Source organism: Melanotaenia boesemani, chromosome 4, assembly GCF_017639745.1.
Source record: "Melanotaenia boesemani isolate fMelBoe1 chromosome 4, fMelBoe1.pri, whole genome shotgun sequence".
NCBI classification, from domain to species: domain Eukaryota; kingdom Metazoa; phylum Chordata; class Actinopteri; order Atheriniformes; family Melanotaeniidae; genus Melanotaenia; species Melanotaenia boesemani.
Window position 1 is genome coordinate 14489944 of NC_055685.1, and position 24259 is coordinate 14514202.

The 24259-nt window shown below is 38.4% G+C and overlaps 2 protein-coding genes across 4 annotated transcripts in view; one reads left to right on the forward strand and one right to left on the reverse strand.

Moving 5' to 3' along the window:
- Positions 1-24259, forward strand: part of ctnna2 (catenin (cadherin-associated protein), alpha 2) — a 316827-nt gene that overhangs the window by 170212 nt on the left and 122356 nt on the right. The gene's annotated exons all lie outside the window — the stretch shown is intronic.
- lrrtm1 (leucine rich repeat transmembrane neuronal 1) lies at positions 16610-20014 on the reverse strand. The gene has a single exon (XM_041982888.1). The coding sequence runs from the start codon at positions 18712-18714 to the stop codon at positions 17137-17139; it is 1578 nt and encodes a 525-aa protein (XP_041838822.1). The 5' UTR covers positions 18715-20014; the 3' UTR covers positions 16610-17136.

The following is a 24259-nucleotide window of genomic DNA, read 5'->3' on the forward strand; positions in this document are numbered from 1 at the left end:
TGCTTGTTCCAGGGACCATCTGGTTGTATTGGATTTTGGCATGGCTTAGTTTCTGTGCTCCAAACCTTTATCCTGCTTTTAGTTTTGGTGGTTCACTCCATCTCATGTAAAGGTTACACTTAAACACATTCACAGATTATATCGTGCACCCGCATGCTCTTGTATTAGAAATCCAAAGATAAATTTTATTTTAACTGTGCATAATAAATTTATATTTATGAATTTTATCTATCAAACAAATACTTGTCTATGATGTCTAAAAATTACAACTAATAATGCGTATCATAATAATGCACAAGACAATAACTTCTCTTTTCATTAGAAAAGATGAAGCTTTTGTTAGAAAGAATAGAAACTGCTAAATGTTACAACAAAATCTGGATATAGATATTACTGCTCAAATATGAGTTATTTGACCGCATTTGTTAACTTTAGAGAGAAGAACTTTATCTGCTTGATATGTACATTCATGAGAGTTGAAAACCTAGAAATACCATGCAGAATAAGGTCATGAGGAAATTAGCTATTCAGTTTAGAGTAATGTGGATGGGATAAATCCTTCACACAGATTAACTCAAGTATAGAAATTTTATATATAGAATTTTATATATATGCATACTGTACATGCAATAACCATCTTAAATCTGGGACATTTCCACGTGCTTATAATAGTCATAAATCGCCTCTGTGTGGAAATGGCAGAAAAACATGCGTTTCTACTTTATGTGGATCTTTTGTTTTATTGCAGAGTAGAGCTGGGTTAAATTAATCAATTTCAATCAATTAAAATTTATTCCAATATTGACTCGTAAAACTTAGAGATCAGTTTTTTTTTTATATATATATGTTTAGTTTTCAGGTAGCATCGGTGACCCTACTGCTTGCATGACTTACCAACGCTCGACGAAATCTTAGCATATGCAATTGAAAGGTTACCTGTTTCACTTCTGTGCAAAATCAGCTTCTCTCTGAAATAATGCCAAATTCAATTTTTTCATTCATCATTGGATGACATTTACCTGTAAGCTATTTAGCAGCTACGACCTCTCACGTTAGCAGCTAATACTTACACCATAGATTCTGCCATTTTCAACAAACCAACCACTCCCACTACAAGGTCAAGTAAATTTATTTTGATTTGCTGTTCAAAAGAGCTCCAAGTCACAACAGAAGACATTTAAAGTCACAATTCCTCTAGAAGAAGTTTAAACTTCATCCTTTCATCAAAAAACTAAACAGTCTGTTATCTATCTTGATTTACATGACGGCATGTCATAGCTGCTTTCTGTCCACGACAAATTTCTGCCCCGATGCTTCATACTGACGTGCACAAGCAAACGGGTGAGCACACTTCCTTCAGCAGACAAAGAACGTGTGACCAAAAACGTGTGAACCAGCTCAAAACCAGACAAAAATACAAGTTTTTTAAATTGTATTTTTTTTTTAAGTATTTCTCCTGCTCCGGTGTCACGTCAAGTTGGTCATGTCCATCGCTGGGACAACCACACAACAAGCTGAATCTGCTAACAGCTTAAAATGATCCAATATTCATGTTTTATTAACGTGATCACGTTATCCGAGAACTATTTAGAGCAACTTTACTGAATGAAACGGTTTCATCAGGACATTTCAAAAGTTTAATCGAATTAAATAAATCTTGAAATTAGTGGTGATACCCAGCCATACTGTGGAGTAGGGCATTTCAGCTGCAAAGTTGTAAGTTTCCCTGTGTCGATTTCAGCTTAAAAATTCAAAATCTCAGTGGAAAAACTAGAACTCAACACTTTCAGCTCCTTTATAAAATTGTCAAGTAAATTTGAACTTGAAACGTTTGACATGTTACAGAAAAAAAAATTAAAACTAGATCAAATTTATTTTATTGGTTTGGAACACATGAGAGTAATGGTTCCACTGGCAATTTTACTTAGTTTACTTAAGTCTGTAATTACCACCGAAACATTTTAGGTAATCTTTGCCACACAATCAATAAAATGGTATATATATATATATATATATATATATATATATATATATATATATCATCACCTCAGACAGGTTTTAAATATTCTTGTTTTTATGAACTTCTTAAATTGAAAAATAACTACCTTTCCAAAAGTGGAGCATTCCCTCCTCTATATTACTTTTTGCAGTACAGTAGAAAAAGTAGATGATAGTAAATGACTAATGGCAAGTCCTCCAAACTTCTTACTTTTTTTTCCTCTCGAAATAATCAGTCTAATTCATTTCAGCATGCAGTTTGAAAAGATAAAAAATGTAAAAAGACAGGTCAATGTTGTAAAATTTCAGATCTTAAATCTTTTTATACATATTTTTTATGTATTTCGACATGAAACATGATTATGGACATGGAGGCAATAGCAAAGCACATACCAGACTAAACACTGCTCATCACACATCCTTCCATTGTCATCACAGACCCATGGGCTTCATTACTGCCAGCTTTAAAACAACAACTCTGATTCCCACTCCCACACTCTAGTCCCAAATGCTTTCAGTGAAGGTGGTTATAACGGTTGCCTGAAGGAAACATGCATGCAAATTTCCACAGAAAAAAATGGAGTGGTTGATTTTCTGCTGTCATATAAGCGGCTTGGAAGAAAGACATTCAAATGTGGCCCATCTTAGTCTTGATATCTCTGATATGTCTAAAAATTTCAAATTTTAATAAGCATGGTGTTCATATATTAGTTTTGTGGTCATTCAGTTCACGATTTTAAATTTGTAATCACTAACGGGAGCTTTTCAGCAGCAGACTTTTCCTCTGTCACTGTTTGTTAATGGATGTTAAGGATTTAATACGCTGTTTATATACCCAGGTCACCTTGCTTTTACTCATCCAGCACATCTTCTATGTTTTCTTTCAAAAATGATCTGAGAAGCCAAAATTACAAAGTGCTGCTAGAAAGAAAGGAGTTGGTGAGGGAAAAAACAAAAACAAACTGCATCATGACATATTTTTCTGTGCTGCTTAATCAGATGAAAACATCTGCTATTATCTTTTGTGGCAGTCACTAATGTAAACGAGGACACTGAAAGAAACAGCATCTTTTTATTTTTTTTTTTTTTTTTACTTCCATCAGAAGAACATCAGCTAAATGCACACAACTGGACATCAGCTGACTTTGTGGTTGCCCGGCAACAGCTTAAAGACGCTTCCAGGGTCTCTGCCTGTGCAGCTCTTGCAAAGCAGATAAGAGGAGCTGATGCGTCACTGTAGAGCATATAGACTTCTTCAGTATATCTTGTATTACACTGAAGTGATTATATGAACCCTACTGTGGTTAGTTTATAGTCATTTGGCTAATGGTACGGTAATGTAAAGTAATACAAACGGTTTAGACTTTTCTGTCGCATCTCCTGTTTTTTGCATTTTACGTGGCTTTAGGCTTTCTGCTGCATGTTGAAAGTTTTCAGCAAATCCTCTGGGACAGCGTATCTATACCCATTTGCAGGGAGTTGTAGGCCTGATTCAGGAGCCTCGGAGCCTCACTTATTCAGTATTCTGCCAATGTATAATCCTGACCTTACTGTTGCATGTCCTTGGTGCATGCAGAGCGCAGCAAATGCCTTTTTTGGGGATTGCATGCTCCAGCCCATTTTAATGTGCCTTTTCATTCCAAGCACACCATCACTAAGCCCTTCAGCAGAGACTCAGAGCAACCATTTTGATTATGAGGCTGATTGAAGTAACATTGCTGAAGTTGAGGAAGGTTTATGATAGTCAAAAGGAGGCAGATTTGTGTAAAGACAATGTGACACTTGTGTAATCTAGCACGGATATTACTAAAATTCATGTCTAATTCACTAAAAGGAAAGACATCGAAACAAGCGAGTTGCCCTAGTTAGAATTAAAGGAACTTCACTGGATTGAGAAATTTTTAAAGGAAAACTGTTGTGTTTGCCTCGGGAATTATAAGGAAAAAGAAAAGGAAAAAAAAAAAAGAAATAAAAAAACTTGTGCAGCTGAATATTTGGTGGCATTGCATTTTAAGCAGATAACTGAATTTAGTAAAGGCTGAATCATTAATAGTTAATTTAAGGAAATTTTATTTAACGCGTTGACACTTTGCATTTTGTTTTAATTGACATTTAGTTTATACACACATTTACATTTTAGTTACCTTCGCCAACGGGGAGGTCATGTATTTGTATTTTGGTTTGTCTGTTAGCAACATAAATCAAAAAGTTATGGATGGATTTCGATTCAATTTTCAAGAAATCTCAGAAATGGAATAAGGAGCAAGCCATTAGATTTTGAGGTTGATCTGGATCATCACCTGGATACAGATAAAATTCAAATATTAACACTTGGTTTCATTTGTATTCAGCAACCAAAGCAAATTAATTTGCAGTTCAACAAACTGAAGCTTTGTAAATTATCTAAAACTCATGCCATAATACAATGAAATAGGCCCAATAGGCTACTAATGCAATAAATAAAATCAGGGTCCTACAAGAGCAAAATAAATAAATAAATAAATAAATAAATAAATAAAAGCTCAAGTCAGGCTTATAAACACAAAAGGGATTAGGTTTTACTAGAGAGAGAGAAAAAAAAGACTTGAAAGAGAAACAGCTGGAAAAAGATGAAAATCTGATCAATAAAATAATGCAGTGATAAAATACTAAATAAAATTAAAAAAAAAAAAAAAAATCTATTTCATTTAGACATTTTAGTGTAAGAGGGGGGTTGCTGCAGTTGGTCAGGTTTAGGTTCAACAACATTATGAGCGCAAAGAATGAGGTCAGCCGACTACCTGAATATTCTGAATGACCAGGTTATTCCATCAATGGGTTTTTCTTCCCTGATGGCCTGGACATATTCCAAGATGACAGTGTCTGTGCCACCAGGCTTAAATTGTGAAAGAGTGGTTCGGGGAGCATGAGACATCATTTTCACACACCGGGTCCAGACCTGAATCCCAGTGAGAATCTTTGGGATGTGCTGGAGAAAGCTTTGCACAGTGGTTGGACTCTCCCATCGTCAATACAAGATCTTGGTCATAATTTAATGCAAGACTGGGTGGAAATAAATCTTCTGACATTGCAGAAGCTAATGGAAACAATTCCAAAGCAAATGTGTGCCGAAATCAAAGCTAAAGATGGGCCAATGGAATATTAGAGTGTGAACTTCTTTTTTGGTGGTGACTTTTTTTCTTTGGCCAGGCAGCGTATTTCTTGTCTTTAATTGATAAGTTACGTGGTCTCGTGGCCCTCACGGCCCACAGATGCAAAGCTGAAAGTTTTTTGCGTCCCTCAGGGTTGTGCTCGAGGCCCAAGCATGGGCCACGGCCCTGTGGTTAAGAATCACTTAGACTTCATTTACCAGCGTTTTTATGTCAGCCTTCATTGAGTTCCCAGGGCTTTAACTGCAGCTGCTACTGCCTGCTACATGCTTGTTTTTTGCCTTTTTCACATGTAGCTCTCACACAACATATTTACCCTTTAACTGCCTGCTCTGCTGTCTTGTGAGCAACATTTTCAACAGCTGTGGTAAATCTGGTTAACATTTGTGGAAGTAAAACTGCTTGAGTTATCTTCACTACCTGTTTTTGGTATATAATACCAAAAGTAAGTGTTTGTCATTACTGTTTCATATTTAGGCCATAGTGTTACTATAGTATTAACACTGGTATCTCAACCATTTGTTTAAAGGCAAGGCACATTTATTTGTGTATCACATTTCATGCACAAGACAATTCAAAGTGCTTATTATGAAAAATTAAAAGAATTATAAGCCTTACATCGAGATGCAGGAAAAAGAAAAAGATTCTAATTAATATTGTGCCAATGTAATGAACAAGAAAACTTTTTTGTGTACATTCAAAGATAAATGTTAATTATTTATTTTTCTTTACTTGAATATAGTTTCTTTCCATCGGGCTTTATTCCTCCCGTCAGATGCCTTTAAATTCTAAAACTTTAACTTTCACAGAGAGCTACTTTGTTTTTATTTAGACCCCCACAGTTTAACAGCTCATATGTAGTCAGTTATGAAAATACTGATAGGAGGAAAAAAAAACATGAAATAAAAGCCCTTTCATCACTTCAAGTTCATATTTAGTGATCAAGTAGAATTATATTCAATTAATTAATGACATGAAATTTTTCATAAAACTAAATGTTTAACAGAAATGAGTTGGGTGTGAACGTCAGTACAGATTAGTGAGTACAACAGAATAGAATAGTACTTTTTAAATACCAAAATATAAAGTTATTCTATCATCATAAAAAATATTAATACCCATTAGCAGTTATAAAATAGTCAATGTGGAAAATTGCTGTGTGCAGGGATGACCTCCTGTGCTGTTCTCTGTTGCAGCTGACCTGAAGAAGCCTCTCACTGAACCTAGTTTATCAGTCACTGAGCTACATAGAGGGTTGCAGGGTTATCCATTATGTTAAGCAACTTATGCAACATGGTTCTTTGTATAATCAGGTCCAGAGCATTCCCCCTGCACAGAGCCAGCCTTCTTTAACGGTTTATCCAGGCTCATCAAGTCACTGGGTCTGATGCGGCTGCCCCATGAGACGGCTGCTAAAACAAATTCACTCACCACAGACTTATTATTAAATATGCATTACCTTAATTCCTGCTCTGTCCCTGTAGTCCTCCACCTTCTCTACACCTTCTTTAAAGATGGATATGGTGCTTGGCATGTTTCTGGTTTTCCTAAAAGCCACAATTACCTTTGTCTTTTTACATTCAAACAGGTCGTTTTTCTCATGCTGTGCTACAAAGTGACCAACCAGTTCACAAAGATCAGCCTCTTGTCCAACATTGACACACCTTGCAACTGCGAAGTCATCTGAGCAGATATGTTCAACTTCACTGAGTTAGTAAAGAAAAACCTTGATCACTTCTCTGGACATTTTACCAACAACATGGGGGGGACGACATGTGAAGTGAACATCTGCCCTTTTCCAGCGCTTTTTTTTCTCATATGACAGCTGTGCAAGATATTATATTTTCAAGTAGTCTGTCTGCTCATTTACTGAGTGTCTGTGCATGCATTCATAAAGGGGTGGACAGGGACAAAAAAATCAGTCCTGGCAATTTAGCCCACACCGGTCCATATAAGATCATACATACCACAGATCTTTGCATGCCCTTAAATATGAACATCAATCATGCAACTTCTCCTAACTACTATAACCATTAAGGAGTAGAGTGAAGACACTGAATACTTTTTAAACAGTATCATTTGTTAATAAAATAAAAAGTCTATACCTTAGCACATTGAGTATTAGAACAGCATTCATCATTGTGTTTGAGGAAGAAAGAAATAGAAAGAACAGACATGAGAAATGATGGATCAGATGAAACCTGCTCCTGAACAAAGTGTAGAAAAACTTTCTCTGTGTCTGCTGCCTTCTCTCATCTTTCTGATTGGTTCAGCCTGGTGTCAACTAAGAGCAGACCCAATGCTCTGCAGATCAATGTGTTCCATGGGCTGGTGATCAGGAATGAATGTTCTGTGCTGACCGTTTGGATGAATGCATTCCTCAGGCACAGGGACAACAGTAAAAGGGAGTGATGTTAAAAAACCTGAGCAGGTTGGCCCAGTATAAGTTGAGCTGCCGATCTACCAAGTTTTATGGACCAGTCTGACCAATAAATAAACGGTGTCAGCCCAAATACCACATCGGCCCACAAGGAAAATGCCCGGTATGCTCGATAGCCAGTCCGTCCCTGCATACATACATGCTGTTTATCACCTGGACTCAGTGACAAACTCATTAAAATTTGATGGTTAGATGTCAGGCTTACTGGAGCATATTTCATCCATAAGGATACACAAAGTATGTATCACAACTGATTGGAGAAAAGGAAGCAAAGATATTAAATTCAACTATGGCTGGAAATTAGTTAATTAATAATTAAATAATTTCATTAGATGGATTGTCAGATGTATTTTTGTTTTTGGAACCTGATAACTGTTAATTTTGGCAAGCTAACATGGCTTAACAGTTAGCACAAAGCATTAGTGAGTCATAGAATACCTCATAAGCAATAATCCAGAAGCTGTTTTCAGTGTCATACTAGTAAAAGTCTTGGCGATAGAATTTTTGAAATATGATAATACAGAATCTTCCAAAGGACTCCGTAGTTTGTACTTCTGTAGTTTATACATTCTCAATCCTTGAATCTCTTGAAGGAGGCACAGTTCTTGCTGAATCAAAAACTGAAAAATGGATTCAATAGAATCTTTTTTTTTTTATTTTATTTGAAGCGCAACAATTGTATTGACATACAGCTCATACTTTTGCCTTCTGTATATGCATCTTTACAACTGTGAAATAAGCTCATACAAAAACAAACACATCACCTGCTGTAGCTAACAATGAGAGTGTTCAAGCAGGAATGATGTAACCGGCCCCTTCTTCCATTTAGTAATAACTACAACAATGGGTCTTTAATAAACTCATGTAGACTTGTGTGTTGCATGGTTGGAAGAACAGGATGCTGGTGTCACCAGTCCTTCACAGCTCCTTGTCTGCCCAGTTTTCTGGTCGGAAGTCATTTTGCAGCTCTTCTTTTTGCTTTCAACGGCTGTCGCAAGTTAGACATTAAAGGCACCATCACTTTAACTGTTACTCAGCAGCACGTGCGATGCAAACATTCCTTTGTATTTTACTATATGCTATCTGAAGTTCAATCTGTTGAGCCCTATGTTCTCTGAAAAATCTTATCTTGAATGGCATGAAATGCTTGTTTACTTTTAAACATAAAGATGTGTTTACACACCAGTTTTGACATCAGAAGGTTAAAGCAAGCTTTGAATTAAACCTAACAAGCCTTTTGTTTTCTTTTCTCTTTATCTCTTTTTGGCATCCTTGTTGGATCTGCTCGTCTTCTGCCTTGCATTCACACTGGTAGGTAAGTCCATCTCTTGTGTTTATGATTTAGCCTCTGGGCTAGGTTACCTTTTGTTTTTTTTTGTTTTTTTTGTTTTTTTTAGCTTTCCTGTAAAGAATGTCACAGTAAGAATGTTTCCCAGAATTTCATATGAAACACTTGTTGCACCAGGACTGCACCTCAGTGCTTTTGCAAACACTGTGCATGTTCCTTTTTCTCAGCTGACACTTGGCAAATGGGGCAATTCCATTTATGCAGCCAATCTCGTTGGCTACTGGAGAGATGCCAATCTGCCCTCACAGATAGGGAAGAGAGGGGGAGCAAAGAGAGCTGGTTGAATAGCATTTATTCATTCTGACACTGATCAGATAAATGGGAAATGATAAATGCTGCCTATTTTTACTTCCCTTAACCTGTGTTAACTTTGAATTCAAAAAGAAGCCTTTATGGTTGCACCACATCTCTGAAGTTTCAACAGAAGTGATCAGACCAAATAATAAATCATGATGCTGCTGTTTTAATGGCATGTTGGTCTAAAGTATGAACTGTTATATACCGGCAGACAAGTACAAAGAAAAGGTTTTTTAAATGACCTACCTTGTATAATTCCATTTGGTTTTCTTTAGAGAATGACTGATTTTGCTCAAATGTTTACGATACATCAAAGTCTTCATACAGGCTGATTTATAGTTGCTCAAAAGGATAGAACATCTCCGTAAGAACTGTCTGTTTCAGTTATATGTTTGAAATAAGTTGTTGCAGTTGTGGTGAAAGAGATGTGATCCATCATTCAGAGGTTTGCTGGATCAATCCCTGTTTTTACCTGAGAACATGTTGGTTTCCTTGGAAGAGACACGGAACCTCACATTTCCTCTCATGCATTCGTCTGTGTGAGTGAGTGTGACATAGAAAAAAAATACCATTTATGTTGACTTTGAAGTGCTAAACGTGAGTGAATGTGGTTCAGTATGGTCAGAAATAAGCTTTTTATTGTACAAAAAGAAATTTGTAGCCTGCCAATTTGCAAATGTACATACAAACAAAGACCAGTCTCTCTGTAATGATATGGCATTTTAGATCACATTAACATCAAGTTGAGATCCAAGACCTTTTTTTTTTTTTTTTTTAAAGCAAGACCCTTGATCCAGTGCTGGAGCAAGGTGGTGGAAATGTTATGGTTTGTTGCCTCACAGACCTCTTTAGCTTTCACTGACAGCTGCATCGTAGTGAAGTTTCTAAAGGCTGAGATTTCTGCGGAAGCTCAAACTGATGTGGAGATGGGGACCTTTAGTCAGCATGTTGCCCAGCAGTTCAAAAGCAGTGGCAACCTTGAAATACAGTATGTACAAGACAAGATAATTATTTAACATCTTACAAATGAATGGGTTTTTAGTTAAAGACATTTCAAACATTTTAACAAGCTGATGTTAGTGGATAAAAGGTTCAACATGGCTGCAAGAATATATTTCAGATGGAAGAATAAATATAAGCATCCAAAGCAAATGCTGCACATATTTTTTACATAAGAACATGCATTGATGTTTTTGTTAAATAATTTAGATCACGTTTGTTCATCATTTCAAAGATGATGAATTAGATTCTCTAGCTTTAGTTTTCCACATGACTGTAGTTATATTTAATTTATTACAGTTAAATAAATGCTTGCAGAATTCTGTAACACTAATTTACTGTTCCCGCTGAAACTGCTACCTTATTTCACCCTCTTTCCGGTCAGTGCTGCCAAAACATATTTCCCCTAGGTCAGCTGTTTGTTCTGGAAAGTGTTGCATTGAGTAAATATGTCAGAGATTAGAAGTTAGATTATATGCTGTAAATGTTTTTCTCATGATTTAAGTACGTTTTTCTTGTTGCACACAGTAATATTAGTGTGCTAAAGCTCAGGTGCTGAAATCTTATTTTTTCCTTGTTTATGTTTTAAAGAATGTCTTAAACACACATTGCCAAGCTTTAGATTTAATATACCCATTTCTGGAGTCTCTGATACCCAGTGATGATACAGCATTGCATGCATCGGATGTTTCAAAACCTTTAGTTTATATTGCATCTATTTTATGTCTCATTCTGTTAAGGTATGACTAACAATGATGAATGAATAGAAAATCCTGTGTCCAGCCCTGGATAAAGCTTTATAGTCCAGCCGCGGTAATACTCGGAATATTAGGCGCTGACCCACATCTGCTGTTATACAGGTTACATGGAGCCCCAGATGCAGGCCCAGCTGTTGTTGACTCACGTATTATCTTACAAACTGACCCTGATGTTAATGGTAAAAGCAAGAAACACATCAGCATAAGCTAATCTACCCGAGACAAACAGTAACATGAAAGTGTCTAATAATAACAATAATAATAATAATAATAATAATAATAATAATAATAATAATAATATTAAAGAAATGTTCCTCTTCATCCCAACTGTTACTGCCATATGTTGGTAAGAACAATCATTCCTGAGTCATTGATATTAATTCAGCATTGCATCGGCATGTTGCATACAAATGAAGCAGTGGGCTGAGAGACCTATGCACTACCTGCAGAGTTAGCCTGAGTAATGTATGTAGTTGTGGCCCCCTCCTGAACTTAAGTCATTTTCAGCAAAGTTGTTATTTTGACAGAGTGTTCCACATTTGTATGAGAGGATTCAAAAGTATATGCAAACTTCCCTGAATTTATACATGGAAATGTAAAATAACCTGTAGATTTCCTCATTTTAATTAATATTCTCTTCATACATGAACGTTATATAAATATCAGAATGCCGCCAGTGATGTTATTGCACTTATGTGACATCTGTGAGTATCAGGATTTGAAAAAAGAGGAGAAAGGGATAGACAATAAGAGGATATGGTGTGTCAGAGGATTTGGGCTTTTGAAGCTATTGGTAATAATAATGATTAGAATATTGATCCTTATAACCCCAGCTGTTTTAAAAGAAGCAGAGGAAAGCCACCCACACATTGTCATTAGTCATCACCAGCTCCTTACAGCCCACTGCAGTCCATGCTGCCACCCATGATTTAGCTCTCCATCCAGTTATGAGGGGGTGTTAAGTGTTTATTATGCAGCACAGTCCCAATGAGAAGGCAGAATGTTGCCCGATCAATACCTCTCACAGGAAGCCAGGTTAATTTATTTTTTAAGGATCTGCTTGCGTCTCTGAGGGCCTTCTTGCTGCAAGTTGAAAGGCAAGCTGTTTCCTAAAGATCCGCAGAGTGACATTTTGTCACGGACACAAACACACACACCCCTCCGTCCAGGGAGTTCATATTGGCACTGTGACATAAACCTGCATGCACCTTTTTATTTTTTGCCGTTGTTTTGTGACTCAAAACACATTTATCTGTTTTTTTTAACCCCTACCATACTTATCCCGATGCTTGCTGACATATGTATTTATTAGAAATTTAGCTGACTGGTACCACTACAGGTTGAGTTGAACTTTTCTCTGCATTGCTGGTGTTAGACATTTACCATTTTTCCCGCAACATAAGTACACAGTGCCCCAGTTTTTTTTCTTTTACAAAACACGCCACTGCAAAATTTTACAGTTCCATAAACATTACCTTTTACTCCATGAGTCAGTAGCTTTATCTTTACATCTCAGTGTTCATTGGCCTGCATTTTATTATCACACATGTGCACAAAGATAACTGCATGTGCTCACTCCAAATGTTCAATTGCCCCCACATCAGCTGCAAAACAATAGTTTCAGTTCCATTCACATATGCACTCTACAAACAACCACTGAATGTCCTCTGGCTGGCAAACAGCTGCAGCTCTGCCACACTACCCTGTCTTGCCTCTCTACCCTTAAGCAAAGAAACAATATCACACTTTATTTCTGACTGAGTTGTGCCCTGATTTCTGCACTGTAGGTGTCACCTCTTCTGCATATTAAATAATTTCCCAAGTTACTGATGGGTTTCCATATAGATAAAACATTTCCATCTTCAATCATCAGTTTAGGTGTGAAAATGTGAAGAAGGGATGAGTACATTTGTTATCTCTATGATCATTTTGGTTACCTCTCATCTGTATTGATTCTTACTGAGCATCATCAATCAAGACATTTATAATGGATGCTGTCTGAGAGCACACATCTCCCTTCAGGGAATCATCACCTCAGGCTTAGGTCAAGCAGAGATTTGATCTGCTGTCAGTTAGATGAATTGATGTTTTTCTCTTCATTTACCGTGTCTTACAAACACAAATAGAGAGAACGAAGATAAAGTTGAGCAGGGATAGCGAGAAGTCTAAAGTAGTTTCATGTCAGCCCTCAAGGCTCAAGCTTTTGAAATATTCAGAGCCATTCTCCATCACCTTTCACCCTGCTTGCTAGTTGAAGAAAAGAGTGAAATTAAATCAATAATGGGGCCAGTACTGACTTCTATGCCCAGCATCATCCAATATTTATACAAATGAAGCCTCACAACCGCAAATTTACCCTGCAGACGCATGTTCAAGGGGCTGCGAAGGATTCAAATGGCTTGAAATTCTGGACAGATTGTGGAGATGAACAGGGTGAAATAAATCTCTGCCCCTATTATGATGGTTACAGCAGTCATTTGCATTTACATGATATGACAGGTTATGATTAGCACCCATGTTGAGTCTTAAAGTGGGACACCTTTGCCTACCATAAATAAGAAATGGATCATAAATCCGGCTTGGCAACTTTAAGCCAATGTCATTCCTAAAACAGGCCTCCATACCCATAACTGCAAAGTGTATTGCTTTTGTTACTTAAGCACTGCATAAAACAAGCCTTCATCTCAGTTTGAAGCAGGTACGTATGAATATAAACCCCCAGGAAACGAATGTGAGCAGAAATTGATTTCAGTGCAGTGCAGAACACTGAATTTCCGAATTCTCAACATTAACAAGGATGATTAGTAATTTGATGGGATTTTACCAGAGAGAAATCCAGTAAGCTCTAGGAGGAGAAAAGGTAATTTAATAAAGGTATTTGGCTTACTCCATCAGTCCATTCCTTGTTTGATAATCTGGAGATTTAGAGACCGTTTGTGTCCTATTCCTGTAATATTGTGATGAAATGCCACAAAGACACACTGCATGGCCAAAAACAGTCACCACCTTTTACCTTTGATTACGGCACACATTCGCTGTTGCATTGTTTTGATAAGCTTCTGCAACATTAAAAGAATTAGTTTCATCCAACGTTGCATTAATTTTTCACCAAGTATTGATGATGGGAGTCTGACCACAGCACAAAGCCTCCAGCACTTCCCAAAGATTCTCTATGGGGTTCAGGTCTGGACTTTGTGGTGGCCAATCCATTTGTGGAAATGTCTCATGCTCCCTAAACCACTCTTTCACAACTTGAGCTTGATCAATCCTGCTATTTTTATCTTGAAATATGTCTGTCCCATCCAGGAAGAAAAAAAAATCCATTTATGGAGCAATCTGCTCATTCAGTATATTTAGGAAGTCAGTTGACCAAGTTTTTAATAATGCTTTGAACATTTCTTAACGCAGTTGTAGTAGTTTTTGGAATCTCCTTGTATGTTTTCTCTGCTTGATGCATGCCAATGGTTAGATCCTTTTGAAACAGACTAACATCTTTTCCAAGACCACGGGATGTGTCTTTGCACATGGTTGTTTTAGAAATGAGAAGCTGTTCATTGCATCATTGCATAAGTTGTTTTAAGCTGAAATATAATGGCCCTTTCAGTAATTAGCCAATAGGAGACTCATACCTATTTGGTTAGTTAAATCCAGGTGGTCACTTTTTTTGGCCAGTGTTAAAAATCTGAAATTTTCAGTTCAAAACATTTCATGTCAGAAATCATATACGATATTGCAGTTCAAGCAAAAACTATATTGGTTGTTGAACCCAATCACACCCCCCCCCCCCCAACATCCTTTCCACCTTTCCCCAGGCTGGGCTTACCTCAAGGCTCTTCACCCCAAGCAAGTTATGTTATCAGTTTTAACACAGCAAACCAACTTCACCCCACCCTGACCGTTTTAAGATCCCCATGTTGCACAGTGTTCCTAGAACACCAGATCATCATCTACACATCTCATATTTTAGAGAAACTTAAAGGTCCCATATTATGCAAAATTCACTTTCTAAAGGTTTTCATAGCCTGTGTATGAGGCTCAAAAATTAGAAAATTCTGTCACCTCTCTCACTTGCTTGCTCCACTTTTAGTGAATGTGTGCTCAAACGAGTGAGTCGGAGATCTTTCTCTTTGTGACCTCATGAAGGGACATAACCACTTTCCCCAGTAGTGGATACTGCCATTGACCCGCCCCCCCAGCTAGCTAAGCCTGCCCTCTAAAATCACCAAGCGGGTGCCAGTGAAAGCCGGATCCTCTCCCAGAGAAGGGTGTGGAGTGGACGTGGACAGGCATGACTCGGGAACATTTAAAGGTTCAGACACAGAAACAGCCCGTTCTCAGTAGAGCTACTTTTGGAATGGTTGAAATTAAGGACCAAGGCTGAATTTGGGGTAATACAGTTTGAAAACAATGTTGTTTAGCCTCTGACACCCATATGAAATTGTTGAAAAAGATTACAATATGGGACCTTTAAAGATTGAAAAAATAGTCTTACTGGAACTTATATAATGATTGTCAGTGAGTTCTTACAACATGTTTTATTCCTGCTGACTTACAAGTTGTAAACATTATCTTAATTTATAGCAAAGGAACACAAAATGATGCAAAATGATCTTGTTTCCAGAAAGGCTGCAGCAAATTGAGTAGAATTTTACCTTTGCTGTAGGAGTTTGCAGAACATGGTGCACAATATGTAAACTGCAGCCACAGTATGAGAAAATGCACACTAGAGAGCAGTCTGTTCCCTCTTTCTGCAGTCGTCGTGATCCTCCTATCTCCCCTTTCTCAAACAGCATACTGTTCATGTCAAAGGACCCAGGAAACACAACATCTGTCTGTGCACTAATTTACACAATAAACACCAGAGGAAGAAGGATATATACACACCTCTAAATGGACTTGTATTCAACATACATTTCACATTACATGAAAACACAGTGGCGGATACTGCATGTGCAAATCTTGCTTGAAGCTGGTGGATAATCTCTTTAGTGGTTTGGATACTACTTGAATTATATTTTGAGCTAAGTGTACGCGGTTTAGATGATTGTTGGCCTTCTGTGCTTGTTTCAGTAAAATGAGGCAACACTCCTCTGTGATAGCTGAAATGTGATGAGAGGCAATGAAAGGCATAGCTTTAGATCTTTGACAGTTTTTTTGTCTTTTTTTTTACTTGGATGCTTCACAAACAGAATGAAAATTGCTAAATATGAAATAGATCATTTTGAATCTGTTCACAGAGAGGTAACGGAAAATACATTTAACCAGTAGTGATTCAACACAATGAATGATAAACCAGCCAATGTGACTAAAGCAGCGACAGAAATTCAGACTATGGATTTTATATCGGAGATGAGATGCAGATATCCCTCTGCCCCTTTTATTATAAAATTAGTTTGAATTTTTTTCTGTATTTTATTATTTTTTCTTTCTTTTTGGTATGATACTCTGCAGAGTCATGGCTCTCCAGACTGCATCTGTTGTCGTTCATTCTCTGTGACAGGCTTCTCACGTACAAATGAGTTCACTGTGAATAGCAGTTCATTTATTTAAACATTTTTTTTATAGTTTACAAAAGAAATAGATTTTCTTCTTTTTTTTGTCCACACTTGCACTTCTTATTTTAACATATTTTACAATGAATTAAATTTTTTACACTTTAATTAAACTTAAACATGTTTTTAATATTTTAAATGCTTGTCAAATATTGTATGTACCATAATACAAATGTTTTGTTTTTACTCTTTCTTTTTTTTCATACATCTTCAGTTTATTTTAAGCAATTTTTAAATGTCCTGAAGTAGAAAGACACATTAAAGCTCAAATATCCATCCATGAGAGAAAAGCCTACGTGCCCAGAATGTATTCCTCGTTGTGTTTCTTTAGAGCATCAACAGGTCCAATAGTCAAGTGTCCTTTATGCCTTGTAATTTCAGATCAGCTGTGGATATCAGTAGCAGTAAATCCACCACAACATAGTCAGCCACATTAAGCACACTCCCTCCAAATCACAGTGAGACGCTGTGTAAAAAGTGTCCAAAATATTCAATTATTCTCTTTGTCCCACAATTCCCCCCTCCCCAGTGTATCCAAGAGGGATTTGCTGTATTTCCACTTTATCAAATGGAGAGATTTACTTAAAAATCATGGTCACACCTCACATTCCCGAGAAGGTTGCTGTTGGCAAGTGCAGGAGCCATATTCATTGATGATCACCAAAGCTCCTTCAATGTGGTTAGGTTTATAGTCAACATAGTATTCCGGTGTAGAGATCGTAGCCATCTGCTGCATGCTTTGCTTTTGCTTCTGTTTGCGGCGCTGACTACTGAAGCACTGCCTTAGTTGCCTTATTCCAGCTGGAAAGCACTTCCATGCCACATACAGCATGAGCACTATGATGAGAAAGGAGAAGATGAGCGCCATGGTGCCAGTCACCACCTTGTGAATCTGCATGGTGCTCTCTGGGTCATCAATGCCCACTGTGACAGTGAAAGAACTAGTGACCACCTCACTACCCTCGCCATCATAAGGGTTTGGAGTGAATGGGCCCAGGAACACAGAGCCACCCTGGGCCAGATCCCTTGTAGAGGCATACATGCCTGCTGTGGTCACCTCTATTGGGGAATCCTCACATAGCTGAAAAGCATAGACAGCATCCAACACATCCTCACCCTGTGCCATGTCAGGGCTTGAACACAGCAAGGAACTGTCACGCTGGCCATGGAAGGCACTCAGCCAAGAGGCCAAGGCACACACGTTGCGACTGCACTCCCAGTCATTCCCTGCCAGGGTTATGCTGTCCAGAGATGACCACGAATCCAGGGTACGCTGATCCAAAGAGGTCAAACGATTGGAGTCTAGCATCAACACCTTGAGGTTGGGGGAGCTCTCAAAAACGTGTGACTCAATATACTCAATTTCATTGGCTGACAGGTCAATCTTCTCTAAAAAATGCCATGTCCACTCCAAGGTATTGACAACAATTGTGGCACGATTGTTGTGCATGTACAAAGTACGTAAAGAGATGAGGCGAGGGAAGTGGGCTAGGTTTACTTTGACCAGCTCATTGTGCTCAAGATGCAACTCAGTCAACTTGAAGAGGCCAGCAAAGGAGTTTCGTGCCAGGCTCTGTAGTTGGTTGTATCCCAAGTCCAGAAACTGCATGCTCCTGCAGTCTTGAAAAATCCGCACTGGCACAAATTTGAGAGCATTGTAGCGCAAATGCAAATTGGTGAGCTTTCTAAGGCCATGGAACAGGTCTGGCTCCAGTGCCTGCAGCCTGTTATATGACAGGTCCAGGATACGCAGGTTTGGGAGGGGCCTAAAGGTACCATTTGGCAGACTCTCAATGCGGTTGCTACTCAGGTCTAACTCCTTGACCCGTCTTAGCCTTTCAAATGCACCCTCCTCTACAATGTCAATGTTGTTGTGACCTAGGTAGAGCCAGGTTAGCTGTGACAGGCCTGCCAGTTGGCCTTCACGCAGCTCAGTTAAGTTGTTCTCTCTCATGGACAGGCCCATCGCGCTGCTTAGATTACGGGGAATGTCTGTGAGGTTGAGCCCTTCGCAGTACAGCAGCTTGCTGTCGCAGCGGCACAGCCTTGGACAAACCCCTTCCACCAAGGGAACAGTTTTCAGGAAAATACCCAAAGTGCACAGTATCAACCCAGGGGGCTTCTTCAGTGGCCACTTTAAGTACAGTCCAATTAGGAGGAAATCCATTAGCATAAATATCCAGGAATGTCAGGGAGAAAATGTCCATTGAACCACTCTGGATATTGTTTTTGCACCTTTCAGATCATATGTATCACATCATGTTTAACTGATTAAATGATGTTTTGTTCCTCCCTTGTATTTTAGTTGTAGACAGTAATATTATATTTCTTAAATTCAGTTTACTAAGGGAATCCTTGTCAAAAATACAAAGAATGAAAAACAATTCTCTTGGCTTGTGTGAGAAGAGGCAGTGGGTGGGGAATAGAGGGGATTGAAAATAAAATTGTCCACATCAATCAATCTTATTTGAAAAGATTCCTACTCACCCCTATCCAAAAGCTGACAATCTCTATTCAGCATCTTGCTTTGTGCCCCAACACTAATTATGTACCAATCTAAAAAAGACCCCACTGTGGTACAAATTCTCCCCCCCGCCTTTCTCTCTTTTCAGTGGACACCAGATCCTTGGCAGGCTTACAATGTCTTAGTTCTCTTCAAGTGAAAGAGCCAGAAAGAGGAGGAATCCAAGTAGCTTTCAGCGAGATGGTAGGAAGTGCAAGTTCCTCTGTCTGCATGCATGAGCTCTGTCTCTTTTGCTCCTCCGCAGTCCTCTGCTGCAATGATCAGAGGGAAGAAGAAACAACCAGAGGAAAAAAAGACTGCTGAAGAATCTGTTTAAATCTCTGTCCTGCTCTTCTTCTCCTCTTCTTCCTGCTTAAGTTTCAGCAAATCTGCCAAAATTTAAAATCGTCCATTTCAGGAAGCGATCACTGACTTGTAAGGTTTAAATCCACGCAAGCTGTTAATCGTGCTTTCGGTGACGGAAGCAAAAAGAAAAAACAAAAAGAGGGAAAAAACTGGATATAAAGAGGTGAACCTTGTTCACTGTTTTCTTGTATAACAGTATTCCTTATCATCGCTGTGGTTCATTTCGATTTAGAGGTGGCTCCTGTCTCCTGTGGTTCGCAGGTTTCGTTCACTCCCTTGCTTGCTCTCCGAGTGTTTTCACAGCCAGCTGGAAGAGGCTGCTGAAGGCTGGTGCTGGTAGGCAGGCAGGGGCAGTAAATGTGGGAAGCAAAGGAGCGCACAATCCCTTGCAGCAGACCAGTACACTGACAGCGCATGCAGAAGCACCTTCTGTTCACTGAGTGTCGTAAGCCACTCACAATTCAGAGAGCTCGCTCTCTTTCCCTCACTCTCTTGCTCTCTTTCCCTTGATCGCTCACTCACTTGTTCATGCTGCTCCCCTCCTCCCCTTCCTCCACTCTCTCACATCCTCCATCCTTGCTTTTTTCTGGCTGTGTTTTTCTCTGTGCCTGGGCTTGGGCTGGGCTTAAACCAGGAGCTTTAATGAACCCCCCTCCCCACTTCCACCAACCCATCCCCTGCCTCAGTAACTGTAATGAATTGCTTCTCTTTTGACGTTGCTATAAGAATGCAGTTTTCTGATTTCAGACTTGCAGTGGTAGGAAAGGCATCCTACATTGGTTCTATCCTTAAAGCAAAAAAAAAAAAAGAAAAAAGCAAAAAAAAAAAAAAAAAAAAAAAAACATCTGCATACATATATAAAGTAAAATGCCCACATAACAAAATTGGAAATAATCCAGGAACATTTATTATGCTGCATATGCTGATTGTTTCCTCACCACCATAACCTGTCATAACCAGTTAATTTCAGTAATGATGATCATAATGTTTATTTTCTATATTGCAAATAACTATGTTTGAAACAATCTCAGGGTATTGATATTCATTGTTTCGCTTTGCCAACAATAAAACCTCAAGTCTAATGAGTCAAGACTAGAGTATGACATTCTTCATTTAATCAAACTGTCCTGTAGCCAGGCATTCTATGTCATTTCCAATTATCGCTCAGCTATTCATCCTGAATTCAGATGTAATTGCTTGCCACATAATATTAGCATAAAGATATAACGTAAATATTCCTCTCACTCTCATCTTGCTTTGCGCTTCTCTGAATTCACTACTAGCCTTGTCTTCTTCCATTAATTTTCAGACAATAAGTTGTGACTTTGCTTTATATCCTTCATATAAAAAAAATGTAGTCACTGTCAGTTGTTTTGTTAATTGGTCCAATCTGTTGAATTTACGGGAAAAAAAAAAACTATGTGGGCTGGAGATTTTCACAAGTTTCACTTTATCTTGCTGGACATCAGAACCCTAATCTCTCACACAGTGAGCTGTTTTGTTTAGATCTGTGGATAATGGAGTAAGTGTTCACCCCCCACACAGTGGTATAAAACATTAACTGTAGCAACAGTGCACATCTTTCTATATGGCCAGCAGCTGAAGTTACTTCTTGTACAAACCTTTAAAGGTCCCATATTATACACTTTATTCCCAATCTGAGACCATTCATTAATATCTAAATGAAATATTTCCGCCATGGTATGGACAAATCGACCCTCAGTTTGAGTGCAGCGGCTTCTCTTCACCTCCCTCTTTTTAGCAGCTTCAGAAATGTGCCGTTTATGGTGGGCGGAACCCTGGTGGAGCAGCTCAGCTGTTGGCTCCGCCCATCGCATCGCCCGTCATGAGGTGATTGACAGGTTAATATATTTTCAAGCTATCAGACTAATAAGGCCGAAACGATAAAATAACTGCCAGCTCTTACCTCTCCAGCTGTGTCACGGACAGTTGGTATTGAACCTGGCTTCAGCTTCAAACGGTTGGCGAAGCCTGCTTTCCATGCCCCCATGTTGTGGAAACAGTCCTCTTTGAAATGCTGGCCACAGACATGCAAAACCTTTGGAAGTTTTCCGGGTACATTTCCTCCAAAAATAAAATTAATCCACTCAGTCCTCGTGGGTTCAGTGGATGGAAGTAAAAAAACGTTTTCGTGTTCATTTATGCAGCCACAAACAGAACAGTGCTTCTGTCGCTTAGCCATGTCCGCTAACGAGGGTTGCCGAAGAGGGAAAAACACTGGGCGCTAGGTGATTTTTAGAGGGCGGGCTTTGAGAGCCGGTAGACGGGTCCATCGCTCTGTGGGGAGTGGTTATTGTCCCTTATGACGTCATAACGTACACGCTTTCAAACAAGCTCATTTCAGCGCTTACTTCCCTAGAGGTGGAGCAGGGGGGGAGAGAGAGCGCCTGAAAGAGTTTCACACTTACGGGTCTCCTACACATGCGGGGGGACCAGTATGACTGTTCCAAAACCATTAAAAAGTTAATTTTGCATAATATGGGACCTTTAAGACATGTTAGCAGTAATGCCAATTTTATTTCCAAATGTACTGTAAATAACTCTGTTTTGCATCAGCTGAATCAGATGGACCAAAGTGAAGAATGTGACTGATCTAAAAAAAAAAAATGGCAAGATGGCAGGAATGAATCTTGCTATTTTGTCTGTGTTGGCATTTTTATAACTATGTCGCAAGGGGACTACTATAGCTATCTTCAATTAATATTAGGCCGTTAAATGGCATGACAAGCTAGCAGATGAATCCTTTCATTTGTTGTAGTTGTGCTCATTAGTTTTCTCCATTTTTGTTGCAACTAAGAGAAAACATTGTATTTTACGGAGGTTGCCAGGGTACACATTCACAAGGTGAAATACTTAAGTCTAATGCATGCATTTCAATATTTGAAGCTCTTTCAATATGTAACTTTAAAAATTAAACAAGTTACTGACATTCAAATTTTCCCCACATTCAGATATTTGAAGTTTGAATAAAAAAGTGACAAGCCCAAAAAGACATGAAGAAGCATTCAAAAGAACAATTTTGCTGCCAAGAGAATCTGAGTGTATAGTCAGCTCAAACATGGGTCTGGCTCAGCAAAACTCCAGCTCTTTCAAAGATGAACTACAACGAGGGCTCCACACATTATCACATTATCACATTAGAGCTTTAACACTAGAATTACCAGGATTTTCAGTTTCCCTTGCAGTCCCCCTCCCTCTACCACAATTAATCACCTTACTTACTGACCTAATGTTATTCAAATCAGGTACTCAGGCAAGTTTTCAGATACAAAAAGCAGACAGTACCCAACACTAGCTTTTGACTCTGAACCTTACAGAAATGGGTTGAAATCTGTTGTAATGAATATACATTAGTGCTAAACCTTTATTTTGTTTACATAAGATGCATTTAACACAAAAACTAAGATGGTCATTTTGACCATTTTAAAATGTGCATATTCAATAACTTTGTCAAATAAAATCATGAAGCCTTGTTGGTCCCGGACTTTTCCTGAAACTACATGAATTTTCATTAAAACAAGCATTTAATATTTAGTATGCAAACAACAGAGGAAATGTGATCTTTTCTACCTGTTTTTTCCACAGGTGGTTATTTTGTGCTGTTCTATTTTTAGACTCATGTCATTGTGGATCAGATGATGTGGAAGTAGTTTGTAAAGGGTGGGTATGCAGAGATAGATCCATGTTGTATTTGACATCATACAGGACCTTGTAGGAATAAATGTCCACATTATCAAGACGTGCACTGAAACACATTCAGCTCAAAGTGGTTTCTGCAGCAGCTGCAGAGGACTGTCCAGTCAAGTTTATGTAGGAAAACAGCCATAAATATTCTCGCCGGACCGCAGTCGCATCAACATGCACGCTGCCGTCATGCACAAAGAAGCACATGGGCGTAGAAACAAGGCAAGAATATTTATACTGTCATGACAACCTACACTTTTTGAGGCTTTGCCTCACATGCTGCAGGTGTCAGAGTTTTTTTTATTTTATTTATTTTTTTCTCCAGCTTTGCACTGTAGCCCACATCTAGTCTCCATAGAATAAAACAAGAAGGTTTATAACTCACTGGAGTTTTTACTATAACAAAACTCTTTTATCTAACTCATTAATGAATCAGTGGAAGGTAACTTGTCTATCAGCTGATCACTCTAATACATCGGCTGCTGTGTGAAATCATTCTGCTATCTGTAAAAGCAGATAGAGCACAAGAACCTACAACAGAGACCTGAGCTGAAAGTTGGAATTGAAGAGAGGTGCAGTCCCTCCAGGAAAGCATTAAAAGCACTAATTTACATGTGGTTAGGAGCCACTGGGAACTTCAGCTTACGAAAATTTTTGTAGCTGTAGTAGATCTAGTGTTTATTATCACTGACAAGTATTTTATACTGCGTTAACGTTAACCTTAAAAAGGTGTTTTGTATAGTCGGAACATATCATTTCCTTGTTAGCGATCTGATGTTACGTTTTCTCCTGCTGCTAAAACGTCATAACAGAAATTTTAGGAGAAAATGCTCAATTGTAGATAAGCTTGTAAATAAGCTGTATATTTGCCAAAGTTGGAGGTAATTAACTGTATTTTCTTTTAAAGCATCACTTCACACCCTCACTATAGAAGATCTGAGCTTGTAATCCTGCTTTTTGTCTGTTTCACAGCAGGGAAACATGCCTGATGTTCAGAACATCACAAATCAGATATTGTCCCCTCTGTGTTTAGAAGGAAGGCAGCTTCACACAGCTTTAAATTCATCCTGCTGTCCTGTTACCCTTTAACAAATAAATGCTGAAATTGTCACCTTTTTTTGTCATATTTGATTTTATTACATCA

Excerpts from the sequence above, each read along its gene's own strand:
- lrrtm1 (XM_041982888.1), bottom strand. The coding sequence starts at position 18,714 with ATGCTAATGGATTTCCTCCTAATTGGACTGTACTTAAAGTGGCCACTG.